Source organism: Rutidosis leptorrhynchoides, chromosome 3 (assembly GCF_046630445.1).
Source record: "Rutidosis leptorrhynchoides isolate AG116_Rl617_1_P2 chromosome 3, CSIRO_AGI_Rlap_v1, whole genome shotgun sequence".
NCBI lineage: Eukaryota > Viridiplantae > Streptophyta > Magnoliopsida > Asterales > Asteraceae > Rutidosis > Rutidosis leptorrhynchoides.
This window is the reverse complement of record NC_092335.1, coordinates 573,612,881-573,630,950: the sequence shown is the minus strand read 5'-3', so window position 1 is coordinate 573,630,950 and position 18,070 is coordinate 573,612,881. Positions and strand designations below refer to the sequence as shown.

Genomic DNA, 18,070 nt, shown 5'->3' with positions numbered 1-18,070 from the left:
GTGTAGTCGGTTGTTCTCAACCCTTCACCGCCTCTAACATTCTTGGATCTACTTGGATACCTTCTTCATTCACAATATGGCCAAGGAATTGCACTTCCCTTAGCCATAATTCACACTTGGAGAATTTAGCATACAACTTCTCCCTTCGCAACGTCTTCAACACTTCACGCAAATGATGTTCATTTTCCTTCATAATCTTAGAGTAAACGAGTATGTCGTCAATGAACAAAATCACCGACTTGTCCAACATAGGTAGGCACACTTGGTTAATAAGATCCATGAATGTCGCGGGCGCATTCGTAAGACCAAAAGACATTACTACGAATTCAAAATGTCTGTAACGAGTTCGAAAGGCCTTTTTCTCAATATCATCCTCACAGACCTGCATTTGGTAATAACCGGGCCGTAAGTCAGTTTTAGAGAAATAAGTCGCGCCTTGGAGTTGGTCAAACAAATTGTCAATCCGAGGTAATGGATAACGATTCTTGATCGTTACTTTGTTCAACTCCCGATAATCAATACGCATCCGCATACTACCATCCTTCTTCTTCACGAACAGAAATCGGAGCACCCCAAGGCGAAGCACTCGGCTGGATAAAACCCTTTTCAGGCAATTCTTGGGTTTGATTCAACAACTCTTGCATTTCCGTTGGCGCTAAACGATAAGATGTTTTAGCAATAGGAGTAGCCACCGGAACTAACTCAATGCGAAATTCAACTTGTCTTTCCACCGGGACACTCGGTAACTCATCCGAAAACACGTCTTCAAAATCGTTCACCACCAGAATACTACGAATGGATGGAGACTCTTTACGAGTATCAACTACAAGTGTAAGAAAATCCATGCCACTGCCACCAAGGAGCCGACATGCCCATGCATAAGTGCATAATGGCACAAGTCTTCTCCGTTTCTCACCATGAATAATTAACTCCCCCTTACTTGGGTTCTTCACACGAATAAACTTCTCATGGCATGCAATATCAGCTCTATGATGATCGAGCCAATCCATGCCAACAACAACATCGAACTCACCCAAAGTCATCGGGATAAGATCAATTTTAAAGGTTTCGGCACCAAACACAACATCATAATTTTTACACACTTCAACCCCTAGCACCATCTTACCATCCGCTATTTCGACTTCTACCGGATGATCTAACTTAGCTAGCGATTTATTAAGCTTAGGCACAAATTTTGGAGACACAAATGATAAATCATCACCACTATCAAATAGTATCATTACCGGATTAAGTTAACCATAAAGTACCTGAAACGACTTCGTTGGACTTCTTGGCCTCCTCAGTGGTCATCAAATAATTTCGCCCCTTATCCGTACCCGCCACCTTTTCGAGCTTTTTGACTTGATCCCCATGCAAATCGGGACATTCCGACTTTCGGTGCCCCTCCTTTTGACAATTAAAACATGTGATTTTGTTAGAAGATGGGTTCTGGCAATCACGAGACATATGAGCCCTTTGCCCACAATTATAACAAATGATCACATAACCTCCGGAAGCACCTTTCTTCACACTACCGACGCTCTCGGTCACATTTTTGCTCTTCTTGTTGGAACGGCTTGTAGCTTCAAACTTTCTTTTGCTAAAAGTGAAGTCACTCTTTTTCGAAACAAGTGACTCAAAACCCTTTGCCACATCAAACAACTCATCAAAAGATTTCACCGACCCTCTACTAGGTCAAGACTACTTTAAATCACTAATGACTAGTGATTAAAGTCTAACCACACCAACTAACACAAGTTTTGAGCAATAAACATCTCATTTTGTTAGTTGGGTCACAATACACCCATTTGACCCATTTCAAAGTCTATACTTGCATTTGGGTCACCCATAACCCTAATAACACCCATTTCACTAACAACTAAGTGAGCTAGTGTTCTAACAACACTTTAAAGCCTACAACCCCAATTTATAACATAAAACCCTAGATTATGAATCTTTAGGTTTAGTTACTTGAATCTTACCCAAAATCACCTTTTTTTTTTCTTCATGAAATGAGGCTTACACCCAACACATGAATAAAAGTCTAACCCTAACCCAAATAAACACTAAGACTTGGAATTAGAACTTACCACAACACCAAGAGATGGCTAGCAAGTGGATTCAACAAGAACTCAACTCAAAAGGATGGAAACTAGCTTCTTCTTCACTGGATTCACACTTTCTCACTCTAGGGTTTCAAGCTCTCTCTCACTAAATTGAAATGTTGGAATGGATAAGAATGAGCTCTAAGTGAGCTTGAAGTCAGTTTTGTGGCTTAAAATCGGCCCCTAATGTAAAAAGACAAGAACACCCCTCAAAACCCCTTAAAAACGAGTTTAAAAGGGCATTTCTGGCCGACTTCTCGCGACCGCGAGGCTCATAATTGCAGTCGCGATGTACACTAAAAAAAATAGCTGGTCGAAAATCCTCATTTCGCGACCGCGAGGGTCGTTTATCGCGACCGCGAGATCACTAGAACACGAACTATTTTTTTGCTTACCAAAACGCGAGTGTGATTCATATCATTGCGAGCGTGAGCCAAAATCACTTTTTAACACCCTTAGTGTCAAATGCGGTTAATGTTATATATAAAAATAGGATCAAACTCGTACATCAAACTTCACCAGACGTCCAAATCATCATGCTAAGAAAAACGGGGTGTTACACAAAGCATTAAAACACATCACGTCTCTCGAATTAGGGATACTGTATGATCTTTCGTTATGCATAAGAAAGTTTAGACCTTATGGAATGTTAATATGCCGCCTTTTTAGAGCGCTCCTATTGATGAGCCGCCCACGCCTACATGTAGCAATGTTCGATGGACGTCGGTGGTTGAGGGCATTGTTGTCTATTCAAAATACCAAAACTAGTGTAATTACCCAGTGACATGTCAGTTATCTGATTAGAGCGTCTAGGTACAACATAATGAATCTGAGGTCATCACCTATTCATGAACCAACATTTCACAATTTCAGCCAAGTAACTGATGAAATCATAGCATGCAGTTACTTTAACCTTATCTGAAATACGAATTTTATCTTTATCGCTTTACTTATTTATTTGTTTGTTTGTCTTAAAAATTAAAAAAAACCAAAACTATCCCATATTACTCCTTAGTTAATTTACTAAGTTTACTATTCCGAAGGTTCTCTTCAGTTGTCTTCTTAAACGAACGACTCTAGGGCATACTTCTCTTACTCACCCAGGGGAAAGAGTAGTAGATTTAGGCGCCGCTCTTACAAATAAAAAATTTAGTTAGTACCCTTCTGGGACTCGCTTAGTGAACCTCGTTATACGACAAACGAAACCGAATTTTTAGGCGATAACAGTATGGTAACTAAGTTTTTTGCACCGTTGCTGGGGACTGGTATTAGACAATAATGTTTCATATTATTTACAAGCTTTGAGTGGTGGCGAAGAAAGACAATTATACACGGACTTGGTTGTTGAATTTTCCGAACAGTCTCTAATTATATTGGAACCAAAATGATCCTGCCTCTCCGTAGTCGACCTGGTCACTTAGTTTGTTAAATACGTGCGAAGCTCTGTTATCAACATACCAGGGGAACAACAGTAAGAACCAAAAATCACCTTAGTTAAACCTTTAGTAGATCCCATATTACCTTAGAACCACTTAGAATTTCTTAGATAAACTAATCAAGCATACCTAGTGTATGACCAAAAGCATACCTTCTATTACTTAACATCGGTCAACGTTCCAAATTTGCCGAAAGCATTCTCAACCATATGCCAAGTACACTTCTTCTACAATCTCCCAATGAATATCGTTAAAGCCCCGTTTGATTCACATCTGGCAGCCATCTCCAACGATGCTCCATTGATTCCCGTCTGCAGATCGCCAAAAAAGTGAGTTTCAACCCAAGGAGCGTCTAAAGCATCAACACTCGTATGCGGAGGAGACGAATCCGTGTGTAAAGTCTGTGAGAGACCATATCTAGATCCATTTTCAATCGGAAGAAGATGAGTTTTTGTGTTGGGAGGGGAAAAAATTAGGTTTGATTTGGAATTTTGAAAAAAAAAAAATCTGTAGGTTTGTAATGAGATCAACAGATGCATTGATAGGTCATAGATCTATGAATGGAGACACTGTATGGCATGACTCAATTATGTTGATCTTTCAATCTATTAATTCTATTCTATTCTATGTTATTTTACATTTTACATTTTTGCAATAAACAAAACTGAAGTGATTTTAATATTACATATTTACATCCCGAAGTTGTAATTTTTATAATTTATAATTTATAATTCCATGATTAACTAATCAATAACCATTTGACCTCTTAATTATTATTACCACATTTCCCTATCTCCCACACTCACTCTCCCAACACTTTCAGATCCACCACCATCATGCCGGAATCACCACCGCCGCCAACGTCGGAGCAACAAACATCAACACCGTCAGAGCTCTACATTCACACACGCCGTGAACCATTCGAACACGGTTTAATTCCTCTCCAAAAGCTCATCTTCACCGACGCAACACAAACCCTAACTTCACTCCGTGACAAGCTTCTTCAAAATCCAATCCATAAACTCCATCCACACCGTATTAATTCATCCGTTTTCGCTGAAACTTTACAGATCTCACATGAACACGCGCGCCTCGTGTTTGAGATTATTGCGTCCGTACATTATTCTGATTCGGATCCGGTTGTGATTGCGAAACCTGATGACGTTGATTCCGTCGGTGTTAATGTGTATGATCTGATTATTTTTTTGTATATTCAATCGTATAAGCGATTACTTCCTAAAGGACATAGGGATTCTGCTGCTGTTGCTGATGTGTGGCCTTCTACTTCTGCATTTGATGGCTTCTTATCTGCTCTTACGCCGTTACAGGTCATTTTATTTTGCTAAGTTTATATATAGTACTTGTGGATTTTGATGATCTAATCATTACAATGTGGAGCTTGAGCTCATTTATATTTTATATATGGATATAGATGGTTAAGGAGTTAAAACTAACATAACAGCGATTATGTGGCACAATGGTAGTTATATAAGATTGATAATGTGGCATACAAGACCTGACTGGTGAAATGGTCAATTGAAAGTCAAGGTGTAATTTGGGGAGTGGATGATATTATGTTCACATTCAGTATGTGATTTATGAAGTTTCCTTCTGATGGAATGAAATATAACGAGAGATTTATCGAATTGGTTTTCCACTCACTAAGTTTGGGGAGGAATTGTTGCAAGCAAGGTTGTAACAGACGTGAGTCGGGGACGCGTCGGTCGGGACCTTGGAAGGACGAGTCGGTCGAGACGGTGACGCAACGGGGACGCGTCGGGCGTTGACCAACGTTGACTTTTTAAAATGATTTTATTAGTATATAATATTATATGGAAATCGAATCTTTAAATATAAACTGCATTTACAATAAACAAGAACAATGAACAATTATATAGAAATTGACCGAATTTGACCGACTTTAACCGACTTTTTCCGACTTTGACCGACTATTTAGAGTTGGCCGACTTTTTACCATTGACGCGTCGGTCAAGCCTAATAAATGACGTGTTGGTCGACGCGTCGGTCATGCCTAATAAATGACGTGTCGGTCGACACGTCGGTCAAGTCGGCCGACTTTTGCAACACTGGTTGCAAGTGTTTCAGCCTTTTGCAATGTAGCTTCAAATATCTATCTGTTTGTCATTAAGTTATTCAGTATGCAGTCCGCTAGATCAAAGAAGCAATGGCCTTGTTTGTTATATTTCTTGTTAAGTTCTGAATAGATATAATGTCTATTCCGGAATAGATATTCTGAATTGAATATCAAGTTATGGGCTTCCAACAGATTTTCCTTTCTTGGTTCAATATTGTGTATTTGTGTGTTTAGACAGTGTCTAGAGGGTCTGATTTTAGCTATAATTCTTTATTGGAAGTTTCTTACAGAAGGGAGTCTGCTGATTCTATTACTGTGCAATGTAACCATGCAGTTGAAAGCACTAATGGAACTTGACCCGCTAAGAAATGTACCAAATATTCTATGATTTAGAAACACCTTTGCTCTCTAGGGTTCTTAACCATTAGCCCAGCATACATTGAAACCAGTTATTCCAACTACATTATACTTCTTTTCTTTTGATTGCCCACTATCACAGGTGCCCCTAATAGCTGTTAAATTCTTAAATGCCAATGTGCTATGTGACAGCTAGATGGTATGTAAGCTGGATATAGCCTCAAAAGTCAAAATTACTTCCATTTCGTCTTGTTTACTAGGATGCCGACAGCTTGTTCTTCAGCTTAAATTGCTCTTTGGCCCCTTTCAAGTATAAACTCGCATCTAATTCACTAATTAGTTATTAACTTCGCATATGAAAGGTGGTGCTTACTTTTCCGATATGGACTCGTTCACTTTTGATGTATTTTTCGTCTACGTTAGTGGATGTATCCTCCTTGCTTACATACATAATGTGCATGTGTATTGCTTCTATTTTGAAACTGACATAAGGTTGGTATTGCAATAATCAGCTTGCGCGCAGCAATGTTCGTAGGGCTATGCCATCACAATCTGATGAAGAAGCTCATCAATTATCCTATATACAGAAGCATCTGGGCAACATAATATCTCTATTATCTGACTCTGTTGAAAACACTGCTGAAGGCGAAGATTCACTGGTTTGTTTAAAGTTACATTTACCTTATGATAATATATCAATAATGTTATTTACAATATTATTATAGGATTATCTTTTGATGAGGCTGTAATGTTCGCAGGTTTTGACAATGGAAAAATTTGAGCATTTATCATTTCTGATGTATTTTGGCGATAAAGGATCAGAGAAAATACCGTTGAGCCATAACGCTCCTTTTTTTGCTAATTCAGATCCTGATATGCCGGCTGCTCCGGTTCCTGCATCACAGGTTCGTGACTGGATTGAGCAGAATATATCTTCTGCCTTGGAACATATCTCTGAAAAAGTTGCTATTAAAGAAAGTGGGACCCCTAATGCTTCTGATTCGGATGCTACAATGGCTGATGCTTATTCAAACACACCTAAGGCCTCAACCAGTGTTAATAGTTCCAGTAATATAGAGGGGATCTCTAAACAATCATATGTCAAGCAATCTTCTGAACTTAATAGTTCTTTTGTAAAGGTCAACTTTTCTTATCATCTTCTAATATATCTACTTGGATAATTGTTAATCTCTAATGTGAACGTAATTTATTCTTTGCAGGTCATAAATTGTCATGAATCTGTCATATATCTATTAGCTCCAATGAAATATGTCACCATATATGGATGCTCTGATGCAACTATAGTGCTTGGTCCAGTTGGAAAGGTATGCATATACTTTTTGGCTACCTGTTTTTATAATAAAAAATGACACGGTTGGTCCCTGAGGTTTGTTTCATATTGCACGATAGCCTTTTTATCTTTTTTTACGTGGTTGGTCACCGAGGGTTGCACTAATTACACAGTCCGTCCCTCTCACTAATGACCGTTAGTTTATTTAGTTAAAATTAGTCATGTGAAATGACGAACCCACCCTCATGTGTCGAGCACATGACTAATTTTAACGGAAAAACCTAACGATCGTTAGTGTGAGGGACCAACTGCGTAATTAGTGGGTTAATAAGTTAGTTACTATGGTATATCAATATGTGGGTTAAAAAATTCCTTTACGAAAGATGCTTTTAATGTGACCATGTGGGTTGCATTGTTTGTTGTTTTCTTGCTCAGGCTGTAAGGATTGAGCATTGTGAGAGAGTTCATGTGATATCAGCAGCAAAGCGTATCTGTATTGCTAATTGTCGTGAATGTGTATTCTTTTTGGGGGTAAATCAGCAACCACTTATTGTTGGTGATAACCATAAGCTGCAGGTTTGTTCAATATCGTTCGTTGTGCAATCACAATCTTATTTGTTTATTATGTTGTAAGTTATATAAATTATTATCTTTTTTGATTCACAGGTGGCACCATACAATACGTTCTATCCGCAGCTGGAGGAACACATGAAAGAAGTTGGTGTTGAGGCTAGTCCTAACAGATGGGATGAGCCAATTGCACTTGGTTTAGTTGATCCACACGATTCAATATCACATCCTGCTGGTGTATCTGATTGTCAAACTGAGTCTGCTACTCACTTAGAACCTGACCAGTTTACCAACTTTCTGGTATGCTCGTGTGTGTGTCTAAATAAAACCGAAAATCAAAGTTTTTCTCTAATATTATGGTATATGAGGTTTTTTTTTTTTTTTTTTTTTTTTTTTTTTGGTTACAGATCCCCAATTGGTTTGAAGGTGAAGGATCTGGGTCCACAAAAGACAATCCATTTCCATTGCCGGATGTGTACATGTCATCTCAAAAGAAAAATGTATGTTCAGGATGTCATTCTGTCATGACTTGAACGGGCGAGTTGGGTAATTTGTAGTTTTTGGTTACAGATTGGTTCGAGTTGACCAGAAAGCCTTTTTTTCCAATTATATATTCTTTTACCAAGTCAAATACGATAACAAAGGATATTATTTCAATTAACTATAATTTTTTGGTAAAATGAATATAGGGTTTTATGCATCAAGAGACACATTAAGGGTGATTTTCGGCCCCATCTACCCATTTGAGCTGTTTACTTTTTAAAAAAGCATTCGTTTAAACACAACCTTAATTGATTCATTCATTAAGTAAATGTGTTGAAATTGCCACCGATTACCTAGAACGTTTCTAGGACAACCTAACCTAACCCAACTCAACTCAACAAGCATAGTTATAATCATGGGTCAGTACTAATATATAGTTGTTTTTGTCTTTACTTTTACAGGACAAGAACTTGGTTGAGGTTAAACAGATACTGAAAGAAACACAACTGGAAGACAATAGAAAGCGGGAGCTATCAGCTGCACTACACGTCTACTTTAAAGACTGGTTATACGGTACTTCATTTCACGTTACCACCACATTATATTTTATTTTTAAATAGCATATTAATACAAACACGAGTTACTGCAATATTATCATTTTGCAACATTATTAACTCGATTGTTATATGATGCTCTGCAGCCTCTGGGAATGTTAGGCAACTGTACTGCTTACAAGGAGAATAACAATTTAAAATGATGTTGGACAGTGATATAAAAACATGATTTGCAACAATTTTGGCCTAACACTATGCCACTAGAAATTGTTTTTTGGTACACATGCTTTTGCCAACTCATTGTAATTTTTAAATTATACATAAATAATTATACATAAAATTATTATTGAGTAACATTGTAATTTTTCTATTATGATCATATCAAATTTTTGCTTCAGTTGTGGAGCTCTGATTCTCTATAATAACGGTGTGAACTGTTTTATCATCAATTCGAACTTAATAAATCTCATGTGTTGTTTTCAACAAATTTATCAACCGCACACATTAAGATCAGTGAAAATTACAACTAAATCTACAAGCCTATCATCACATGTTCTATGGTTTTTAAAAAGATCTTACTACACTCAAATCATGATTCAAAATCAAAACACAAGAAGTGCAAAACTTTTAATCTCATCATACAGTTGTTAACTTGAAGGAACCAATGCAAGGATCTTTTCTGCTTGATCTGGAAAGAAAGTTATGAAAAGATATGCACCTGTAAATAAATCCCATAAAACCATTACTTACAGATTTGTGAGTACACACGCGGGTAATTAATATGAGTAGCATTACTTACAAATGAGTACGGTTCCAAGAACGGCCGAAATTTTGCCTTGTACTTGAACCAAACCAGCCTTACCAGCATCTTTTAGCTCAATAGAACCTTCAACATCAAATAATCCTGAATACACACATCAAAACCTCTTTTAAGATCAAGTAAATCAATAAAATTAATAAAAGAAAGGATCTTTTATAGTATCAAGAGGTTCTGATACGACCCATATGGACCCCATGAGGACATTATCTCTTAAAGTTTATATTTTAATATTTTTTTCTCTCGTACGCTACTAGTTTTGTTAAGGGGTAATGCGTAGAAGAAGCTTTGAACGGACCTGGTTGTACAGATTGGAGTCCAGATGTTATACATGCTATATTCTGAAATCCAGCTGCTTCTAACTTGTTTGCAGCACCAGCAGATCTTTCAACCACAACAGAACAAAAGCATTACCAACAATCACAAAGAATGGAAATTAATGAATAAACAGGAGCATGAGTCTCGTTGAAATCGACACATTTGGGGGAAATAAAAGTTTTTACATCGTCGTTATCATTTATTTATTAACCAATAATAATAACTACTAGTACTCCAACCAAACTTTTACCTGAGTCCTTCCTGGCAGACTACTAGAATTTTACTATCGGGCGAGAATTGGCTTTTCACTGACTGCACGAATTCTGGATTAGGCTTAGTAAATGGTAACCCATAAAACAAACCCGAGAAGTTGTTATGCAATTGCCTTTTCACTATAGTTCCTGCATTAAACCAAATTTTTTATATTTAATACAGAAAAACCAACAGACGAAGGTCTTGAAACAACCAATGATAATACTTTTTTTCTCCTACTAACGATAATCGTGTATAATCAAGAATTTTAACATCCACCCTTTACAAATTAAATAGAAAAAATTCATCTGAAAATCAACTATCTTTCCTTTTTTGGTACACTTGTCTATATTATTCGCTAGCATGTATATTATGTGAAGTAATGAAATGTCAGCGGTGAACCTACATAGAGATGGGTGATGTTCTGTGACAACACTAGTTTGATTTTTTTTTTTTTTTTTTTTGTTTTTATAAAATACTCTTTAAATTGTATATGACACTACTAAATAAATTTAACATAGGTACCCCGGATATTTTTGGTATTAATACTTTTCGGAGGTAATCAGCCCACCAAAACGCCCTTGAAATATAACTAGTACTAGAAAGAAAAAAAAGTTCACACCCCCTTGAGTTTTGATCCTAGATTCGCAACTGTGAAATGTGCTTCCTCTTTTTTCTTAGTTTTCTATCAAGACAATAAATTTGAAGAGCTTTGTGAGTTGCTGTACCTGGATCATTATCGGTATTTTCAATAAAAAGAGGAACATGCTTGCATGATTTAATGTGTGCTCTGCATGATTTAATGTGTGCTCTTTCATATTGACTTTTGTCTCGAACATCCACAATCGAGTACCCTTCGTCTGATATAAGTCTTTTTGCATCTTCAGCATTAACATATTCAATTTCTGCATTTATTTTTAAACTCGTTCGAAAAATTCGTGTTGTCCCACTATGATGACTTTTATTAAACCTCAATGGAAACGTCCCTAAATTGCTGTTAACATATTGCAGTCAGTTAACTCTTTCAGTACCATAATCATTCTACTGCAGAAGTCAAATGTTTGACTATCCAAAATCCAGATTGATACAGATAATGTAAAGAATTTGTCACCAATGTTAATCCTGTATTCTTTCTTTTTCTTTTTTATATATAATTATTTTTATTTTATACAACTAGTTCTCCATATTTTTTGGCATAAAAGGTGCAATAGAGCTGAAGTTGCATACATACAGTTGGCCTTATAAGGTCAAACCCTCATCCATTAAGACCATTTTTACTGGGAAAGTATATTAATTTAAATTAAATTTTAATTAAATAAATTGATGAAAAGAGAAGTTACCTTCGAGAAGAGAGTGCATAGGAGCAACAGTTACTGATCCCCGCCATTAATTAGTGTATGGATGGATATTTTGGAAGGAGAGTGATAGCAACTTAATTATGAACTAGCCATGGATGGACCAAGAAATTTAAAACAATCAATGGGCTCTTGACACGTGGCATTCTAGAAATTGAATAGGATTGGGTATTCTATGATCCTTTTAGAACTAGTAGTAATAATAATAATCTATCTATTCTATTTATTAATTTAATTACTAATTACTATAATAAATAATGTAATGTAATAATTACTGTTGTTTCATTTATCTCTTAAAATACTTAGAGAACAAATTCAAGAAGTTTTAAAAAATATCGTCTCATCAGTTGTTGTAAGGTGTTCCCTGTTCGGGTTACCCGGAAAGGGCGAGTAATCCAACTCCATACTCTAGTGTACGCAGCCCATCAGGAATACTCCCTGGCTATTTCCAACCCTTCCCTGGCCACCCTAAGAATTGAACCTGAGACCTCTTGCAAGGATCTCAGGGCCCCAACCACTAAATAGATAATACTCAAAAATTCGAAGTCTAGATTAAAAAAATTTAAATAATAGACTAAATAAACAGGCAATTGTTTATTTTTTATCAACAAAAGGTATACTAGTAGAGTAGTAGTATTAGTTATAGACACTGATTTTTATTTCCATTGAATTTAATAAAATTATCAAATTTGTACATCGAGTATTTATACTATACACCTACACATAATAAGTAAATGCATAATTATGATAGACTTGTCAATTCAATTTCAATGATATACAATATTAATCCCGATTGTAGAATTGAAATCTTGCTCACCTATGAGCTAAAATAATCACTTTATAACATCTTTTGGTACACAAGCATATAGAATAAAGTCCCAAAAGAAAAAGGGTAAAAAAAGATTTTGTCAATATAATTGCTGTAAATTTATTTCAGCAGCACAAAGATTATACCAACACTAGCAAAATGAAAGTACGTTTTACATCTCCAAAACAGATAATACAACAAATATTGGAAAGGTTGATCAGTTATCACAACAGACAGACGCAATCTGCTTCGTCACAGCAACACACAGTACTCAATTGGCGGCATCAACCCGTTTCTTGGTAGTATAAGGGTAGTACTCCTTACCAGTATCCATTCTTGTCGTCTGCCCACCAACATCAATTGCGGCAGCTGTAGCTGCAAGTGCAGCTCCAGCAGATATTGCTGTTGAGATACTCTTACCTGTAAAACATAACATTTAATTCTAATTAACCAAAACATGATGACAGCTTAACTGTTGGACGTATTATAAGATATAAGATTAAGATTATGGAAAGACGAAAGTAGCTTATCAGCCGGTAAAACCCCACTCTACAATTGTCTTCTTAAATATAACTTATGGTCTAGATTGGGCAATTTTAACATGGGTAACACTATAGTATACCATCATCTATTGTAACTAAAATTTCTTATAATGTATTGTGATTTGTGAAGCATGCATCTTGTTGACACAACTATACAGATTTTTACAGGGCATATATACCTAAGCATCTAAATCTATTGACAAACTTAACGTCAAGCTCATGAAAGCATAATCATCAAAGAGAAGAAAAGAGATATAGAGACGATAATAAGCATAGCATTATAAAAATTTGCCTATAAGGGCCCAATGCAAATGTTCATTAATTTCTTTTCCTTGTGTTACTTATGTTGTGTTTGACTGACTAATATCAAACTAAATCCAAGATAATGTGCCAAAGAAGACGGAATTTTAACCATCACAAAGAGCCCATTGGTTGGGGACCTAAGAACCTTACAAGAGGTCTTAGGTTCAAATCTTGTGGTGGCCAGGGAAGGGTTTGAAAATGGTCACGGATAAATCTGGTTGGGTCACGTACACCAGAGTAAAAATACTTGCCCTCCCTGGTAACCTGAACATAAAAAACCTCATAAAAAACATCCGCAGACATGAACTATCAGACCTCGTTGAAGCTAATTGATATTCAACTGGGGACTAAGGAATCATTGATAATTAATTAGATACACAACTTTATACCTTGCCGTGGTAAAAATACTCCGCATTATGTAGATTACTACATAAACCTGTTTGTAGTCCTTCAACGAGTACTAAATACATATAATTTAGTCCTGATTATACAGAACTTTGTTACTAACCATATGCCAGGATGGGTCTGTTAGCAATTATAGTTCAACTATTCAATGACCCAACTTTAGACCAACCTTTATTTAGTTATAGATTATGTCAGTCCTAATCAAAATACTTTGAACGGCTTACAGAGTAAGAACATTAAAAGCCTGCGATGCCAAATTCCTGACAACCATTAAATCAAGAGTGGTTGGTGAAGGACAAACTTTGACAAGAAGGAACTTCATTCCATTACGAAAATGAAATCCTATAGTTATTTCGGTACTTAATGAAAGTAATGAAAAGTGATATGGTACTATACTTGAAAAAAGTACTGCAATGAATTAATGGAGTTCCACCATATCACTATATACAAATTTCAATAACTACAAAGAAAGCAATGGATTCCTCATTAACAAACATAAAAAAAGTATGGTTCGTAATTCGAACCTACTACAAAATAAGTGACCAAACAACAGCAACATGATATCTCTACAAAACGTAAACCTTAAGTAATCAACAAAATAGTGAATACTAACCTTTAAACCCGAGGATAGTGGCACCAGCAACGGCCCCACCAACAGTTCCATTAACAAAATCTCTCTTCATTCTATAGTTCTGCGTCAATTGCTCTACGCCAATAAAAACCCCACCAATAGCAGCAAAAGTCAACCCATGGTTACCCATCATTTTCAAGGTCCTGATCAAACCAGGTAAAGCAACGTTTCTCTCAACACGAGGCACATCTAACCAAGTAGCAACTACAGTACCCCAAATTGTTCCAGCAGCAAAACCATAAGCTGCACCCTTCATAGTTTTCGTCAATGACGAATCTTCTTCCTCCAAGTATCTAGGATCGGTAGTATCCATACCTTTCTTTCTACCAACTAAAAATATCCATTCAAATAGTTCAGAATACATATACACAGGGGCGAAACTATTTGCGGGCAGGGTGGGAGCCGGCCCCCAGTGGATTTGCAATTTTCAGTGTAAAAAGTTTGGTTTTTTTGATGTTGTCCCCATTGGATTTTGCCCAAAAACCTTCAAATTTTGCCCAAAACCTTCAATTTTTGCCCAAAAAACTTCGGATTTTGTCTAAAAACCTCCATAATTTGCCAAGAAACCTCAATTTTTTCCCCAAACTTCCATATTTTACCTAAAAAAATTGCTACGGTTTTAAATTTTTTTTGCCCCCGGTGAACAGTGGCGGATCTAGAATTCGTAATCAGTGGTGTCACTAGTTAAAAGTTAAAAAAAAAAAAATTACATTATCCAGTGGTGTCACACACAAAAATTTACACTATGCAATAGTATCACTAGTTAAAATTCTAAAAAATTTATACTGTATCGCGTATTTCAGTGGTAGCCCGTGCTATCACTGGACTAAAGGTAGGTCCGCCCTTGCCGTTGAAAAAAATCATAATTCCGCCACTGCATATACATACATATATAGTACTAATATACTAATAAAGATACGAACATTAACCACATTTAATAACAGGTATAAAAATGTTGGTACATACGAGCTATAATATGTTTCGATCGATAATCGAATCAATAGAATTTAAACATAAATAATTTCAGCTAATAGCAAACTAAAACTAACAATCAATTTCAGGATCACAGCAAAAAACAATAGACTGAACGAAAAAAGCTAAAATGGAGATGAATTGTAACTTGTAAGTAAAGCGATTTAATTCACGTGATGATAATGTAAACCCTAGAAAGTTTAAATGTACGGTTAAATCAGTAAACAATTTGATGAATATGATAAATGGTATCAATAGATGCGGTGATGTGTGTTTGTTAGGGTTAGGATTAAGATTAAGATTAAATTACCTCAAGGGGTGAATGACGGAGTGATTCGGTAATAGGGGATTTGTTTGTTACAGTATAGTCCGTATATAGATAGATAAAGAATCATATTTTGATGGAGAAAACCGAACCCGAAATATTTTGACCGGATTTGGGCGGGTTTGACAGCAGGCATGGCTAAAAAAAAAAAGGTAGTGATATTTCCACTCCTATTTGTGATTAATCCAACATTTTTTCATGTCACTTCCCAAAATGCCCTTGTATAATCATTAAATAAATCATTTTGTTTATTTTCTTTAAAATCCTTTCATGTGAGAACTTGCACCTCATCCCATATTCCCATCTATACATGAATCTCTTCCTCATCATAAACCACCAATACCCGCAACACTTAATTTCCTTTCATAAACCCTAAAAACCCAATTTAATAACAGCAGCACACACAATATCATTACAAAATCCATGAGAAGCATCAGACCAATCTATTCCTCTATTTATATTCGTAAAGGGCCACAAAATTTCCAATGTGTCAATAAAATTATCACAATTTTTCTTTTTCTTGAATGCCCTTTGATAATGACTTACCCAGACATAAGTTTGGCCTCTTACTTGTGACTCCTAGGAAACCCTTTGTTTCTCCGATTACCGTCAGCGACACCAAGATTATTCTTTATAATTTCAGATATTTGATTTTGAGTTTTGTATTTGTGCTTTTAATTCCGACGCTATCACTGCCACCATTTTAAACGGTAAGAAAATTATGTTTACAAAGTGGGTGTGTTGTAGAGATATAAATTCAAGTTTTTTTATCAATTTATTCCTTGGGTATACTTCAAGAAATATAGAAAGATTTAATCTGGATGTTATTACTCTTTTTCCTTTTTGATGAATGAAGTGAAAGTATAGATGAAGAGGTAAAAAATGTAGCAGATGGAAGAGAAAGGGTTTAGAAATATAAAATGATATAACACAAGGGTATTTTGGGAACTTACACAGAATAGTAGTGGATTTATAAAATTAAAGAGTGGAAATATCACTACCAAAAAAAAAAAAAAGTACATTTGTTGGGTAGTAACGGGATCGGAATCGGAATTGATACCGGTTCGGTACGGGGAAATCGAAAAATGAAGGCGAAGTATGATAAGTACCTAAAAATCATTGTTAGACACTTCGAAATGAAAGGATATAGAAGTTGTTTATTTTTCCATTCTATGTTTTATGCTAATTTTTATGTATTAAACAACAATTAATTTAACCATTCAGGCTTGCCTGAGTGTCAATTGAGTTGCTCAATGAAGCACACCACCCGGGTTCAATTACTACCTATGCCAAATTGCTCAAAAAGAGACTGTGACTATAGAGTGCGCATAATGCGCAATTCACCCGGTACAAGGTCTCACGCTCAAGGGTCTTGATTACCCGATGTTTTACCTTCTATGGGGGAGCCGATGTGTTCTTTCATAGGAGGGTTTTCTTCGCTTACCCAAAAAAACAACAATTAATTTTCTTAACTTGCTTATCATCTACAATCTACAATAATATAAATAGTATAATGTCCTTCACAAATTATTTAGTAAATTCAGTAGATACTTAAAGTTGATGATAATCCTGTATGTTCTGGTGGTACTTAATTCTTCTACATGGATAAAGGATAATTTATGCAGTTTTAAGAAGCCTCTTTAAACGAAAGTCTTCAAATTATACACTATGTAATTTATATGTTTTTTTTTCAGTAAGCAAATGGTCAAGCTCATTTCTAACGTATTTTGTACTTGATTTTCGGTTCTATTTGGTACAATACTGAAAAAACCGGTATCGATACCGGTACCAATTTGTTAGTTCGTTTTGATATTCGGTTCTTGATTTTGAGCAATTTTGGTTTCAGGAATTTCGGTATCGGTACGGTACCTGTACCGATCTCTAACCCTAAACCATACCGTATTGGCTACGAGCACACCTCAAAATTTCAACTAGCACGTCATGCTACTCGTTTGTTGGGCTCAATTATTGGCTGATAACACATTGCTAATAGTCTAGTAGTTCTACTTACATATTAAACGCAAATTCACATACACATTTACACGAACATATAGAAATAATCCACAAATATGTTCGCTACCATGACTTGAACCTCAAATCTCAAGGTTGAAAGATGTAACACGATACCGCTAGGTCAATGATCCTTTGGTAATTTTGTTAGTATATTAACTAACTTACTAGGATATTTAAGAGATTAACTTGATGTAAGTAAATAAATGTAAGTAATAATAATTTGAATATCACATTAGGTCATTAGCACACTTTTAGGTTCTTTTTGGCTTCCTCCTTCATTGCTATTATATACAAGTTCTTTATGTAGTCACTCCTTATAAGTTTGACTGTTATTCTATACAATAACATTTTTCGTAAACCCAAAACTCGCTCATTTGATACTTTTTATGCAATAACAATAGCATGAGTATAGCTTCCAGCTAACTGAGCATTCTTGTA

The 18,070-nt window shown here is 35.8% G+C and overlaps 3 protein-coding genes across 4 annotated transcripts; 1 reads left to right on the top strand and 2 right to left on the bottom strand.

Moving 5' to 3' along the window:
• The first annotated feature begins 4,348 nt into the window (after nucleotides 1-4,348).
• On the top strand, nucleotides 4,349-9,307 carry LOC139898667 (uncharacterized). Its single transcript, XM_071881423.1, has 9 exons — nucleotides 4,349-4,869; nucleotides 6,506-6,652; nucleotides 6,752-7,132; nucleotides 7,214-7,318; nucleotides 7,720-7,860; nucleotides 7,951-8,154; nucleotides 8,262-8,354; nucleotides 8,799-8,910; nucleotides 9,038-9,307. The coding sequence occupies exons 1-9, from the start codon at nucleotides 4,378-4,380 to the stop codon at nucleotides 9,079-9,081; spliced, it is 1,719 nt and encodes a 572-aa protein (XP_071737524.1). The 5' UTR covers nucleotides 4,349-4,377; the 3' UTR covers nucleotides 9,082-9,307.
• A 29-nt stretch (nucleotides 9,308-9,336) lies between these two features.
• On the bottom strand, nucleotides 9,337-11,756 carry LOC139898668 (rhodanese-like domain-containing protein 9, chloroplastic). Its single transcript, XM_071881424.1, has 6 exons — nucleotides 11,619-11,756; nucleotides 11,007-11,272; nucleotides 10,277-10,427; nucleotides 10,007-10,092; nucleotides 9,691-9,795; nucleotides 9,337-9,609 (listed from the first exon to the last, which is right to left on the bottom strand). Exons 1-6 carry the CDS (start codon nucleotides 11,663-11,665, stop codon nucleotides 9,539-9,541), a joined length of 726 nt encoding a protein of 241 aa, XP_071737525.1. The 5' UTR covers nucleotides 11,666-11,756; the 3' UTR covers nucleotides 9,337-9,538.
• Nucleotides 11,757-12,499: 743 nt separating this feature from the next.
• Nucleotides 12,500-15,731, bottom strand: LOC139898666 (outer envelope pore protein 16-3, chloroplastic/mitochondrial-like). 2 transcript variants are annotated; one of them, XM_071881421.1, is made up of 3 exons: nucleotides 15,605-15,731; nucleotides 14,305-14,652; nucleotides 12,500-12,861 (listed from the first exon to the last, which is right to left on the bottom strand). In XM_071881421.1, the coding sequence occupies exons 2-3, from the start codon at nucleotides 14,633-14,635 to the stop codon at nucleotides 12,713-12,715; spliced, it is 480 nt and encodes a 159-aa protein (XP_071737522.1). In that variant the 5' UTR covers nucleotides 14,636-14,652; nucleotides 15,605-15,731; the 3' UTR covers nucleotides 12,500-12,712. The 2 variants fall into 2 exon arrangements, with proteins under 2 accessions (XP_071737522.1, XP_071737523.1); XM_071881422.1 differs by lacking the exon at nucleotides 15,605-15,731 and adding an exon at nucleotides 15,443-15,582.
• Nucleotides 15,732-18,070: the final 2,339 nt, after the last annotated feature.

Coding starts and splice junctions, on each gene's coding strand:
- LOC139898667 (XM_071881423.1), top strand. CDS start 4,378: ATGCCGGAATCACCACCGCCGCCAACGTCGGAGCAACAAACATCAACA. Junction 7,133..7,213: donor TTAATAGTTCTTTTGTAAAG/GTCAACTTTTCT, acceptor TATTCTTTGCAG/GTCATAAATTGTCATGAATC. Junction 7,319..7,719: donor TGCTTGGTCCAGTTGGAAAG/GTATGCATATAC, acceptor TTTCTTGCTCAG/GCTGTAAGGATTGAGCATTG.
- LOC139898668 (XM_071881424.1), bottom strand. CDS start 11,665: ATGGCGGGGATCAGTAACTGTTGCTCCTATGCACTCTCTTCTCGAAG. Junction 10,428..11,006: donor AAATACCGATAATGATCCAG/GTACAGCAACTC, acceptor GGTTTAATGCAG/GAACTATAGTGAAAAGGCAA. Junction 9,796..10,006: donor ACTCCAATCTGTACAACCAG/GTCCGTTCAAAG, acceptor GTGTGTATTCAG/GATTATTTGATGTTGAAGGT.
- LOC139898666 (XM_071881421.1), bottom strand. CDS start 14,635: ATGGATACTACCGATCCTAGATACTTGGAGGAAGAAGATTCGTCATTG. Junction 12,862..14,304: donor CACTATCCTCGGGTTTAAAG/GTTAGTATTCAC, acceptor TATGTTTTACAG/GTAAGAGTATCTCAACAGCA.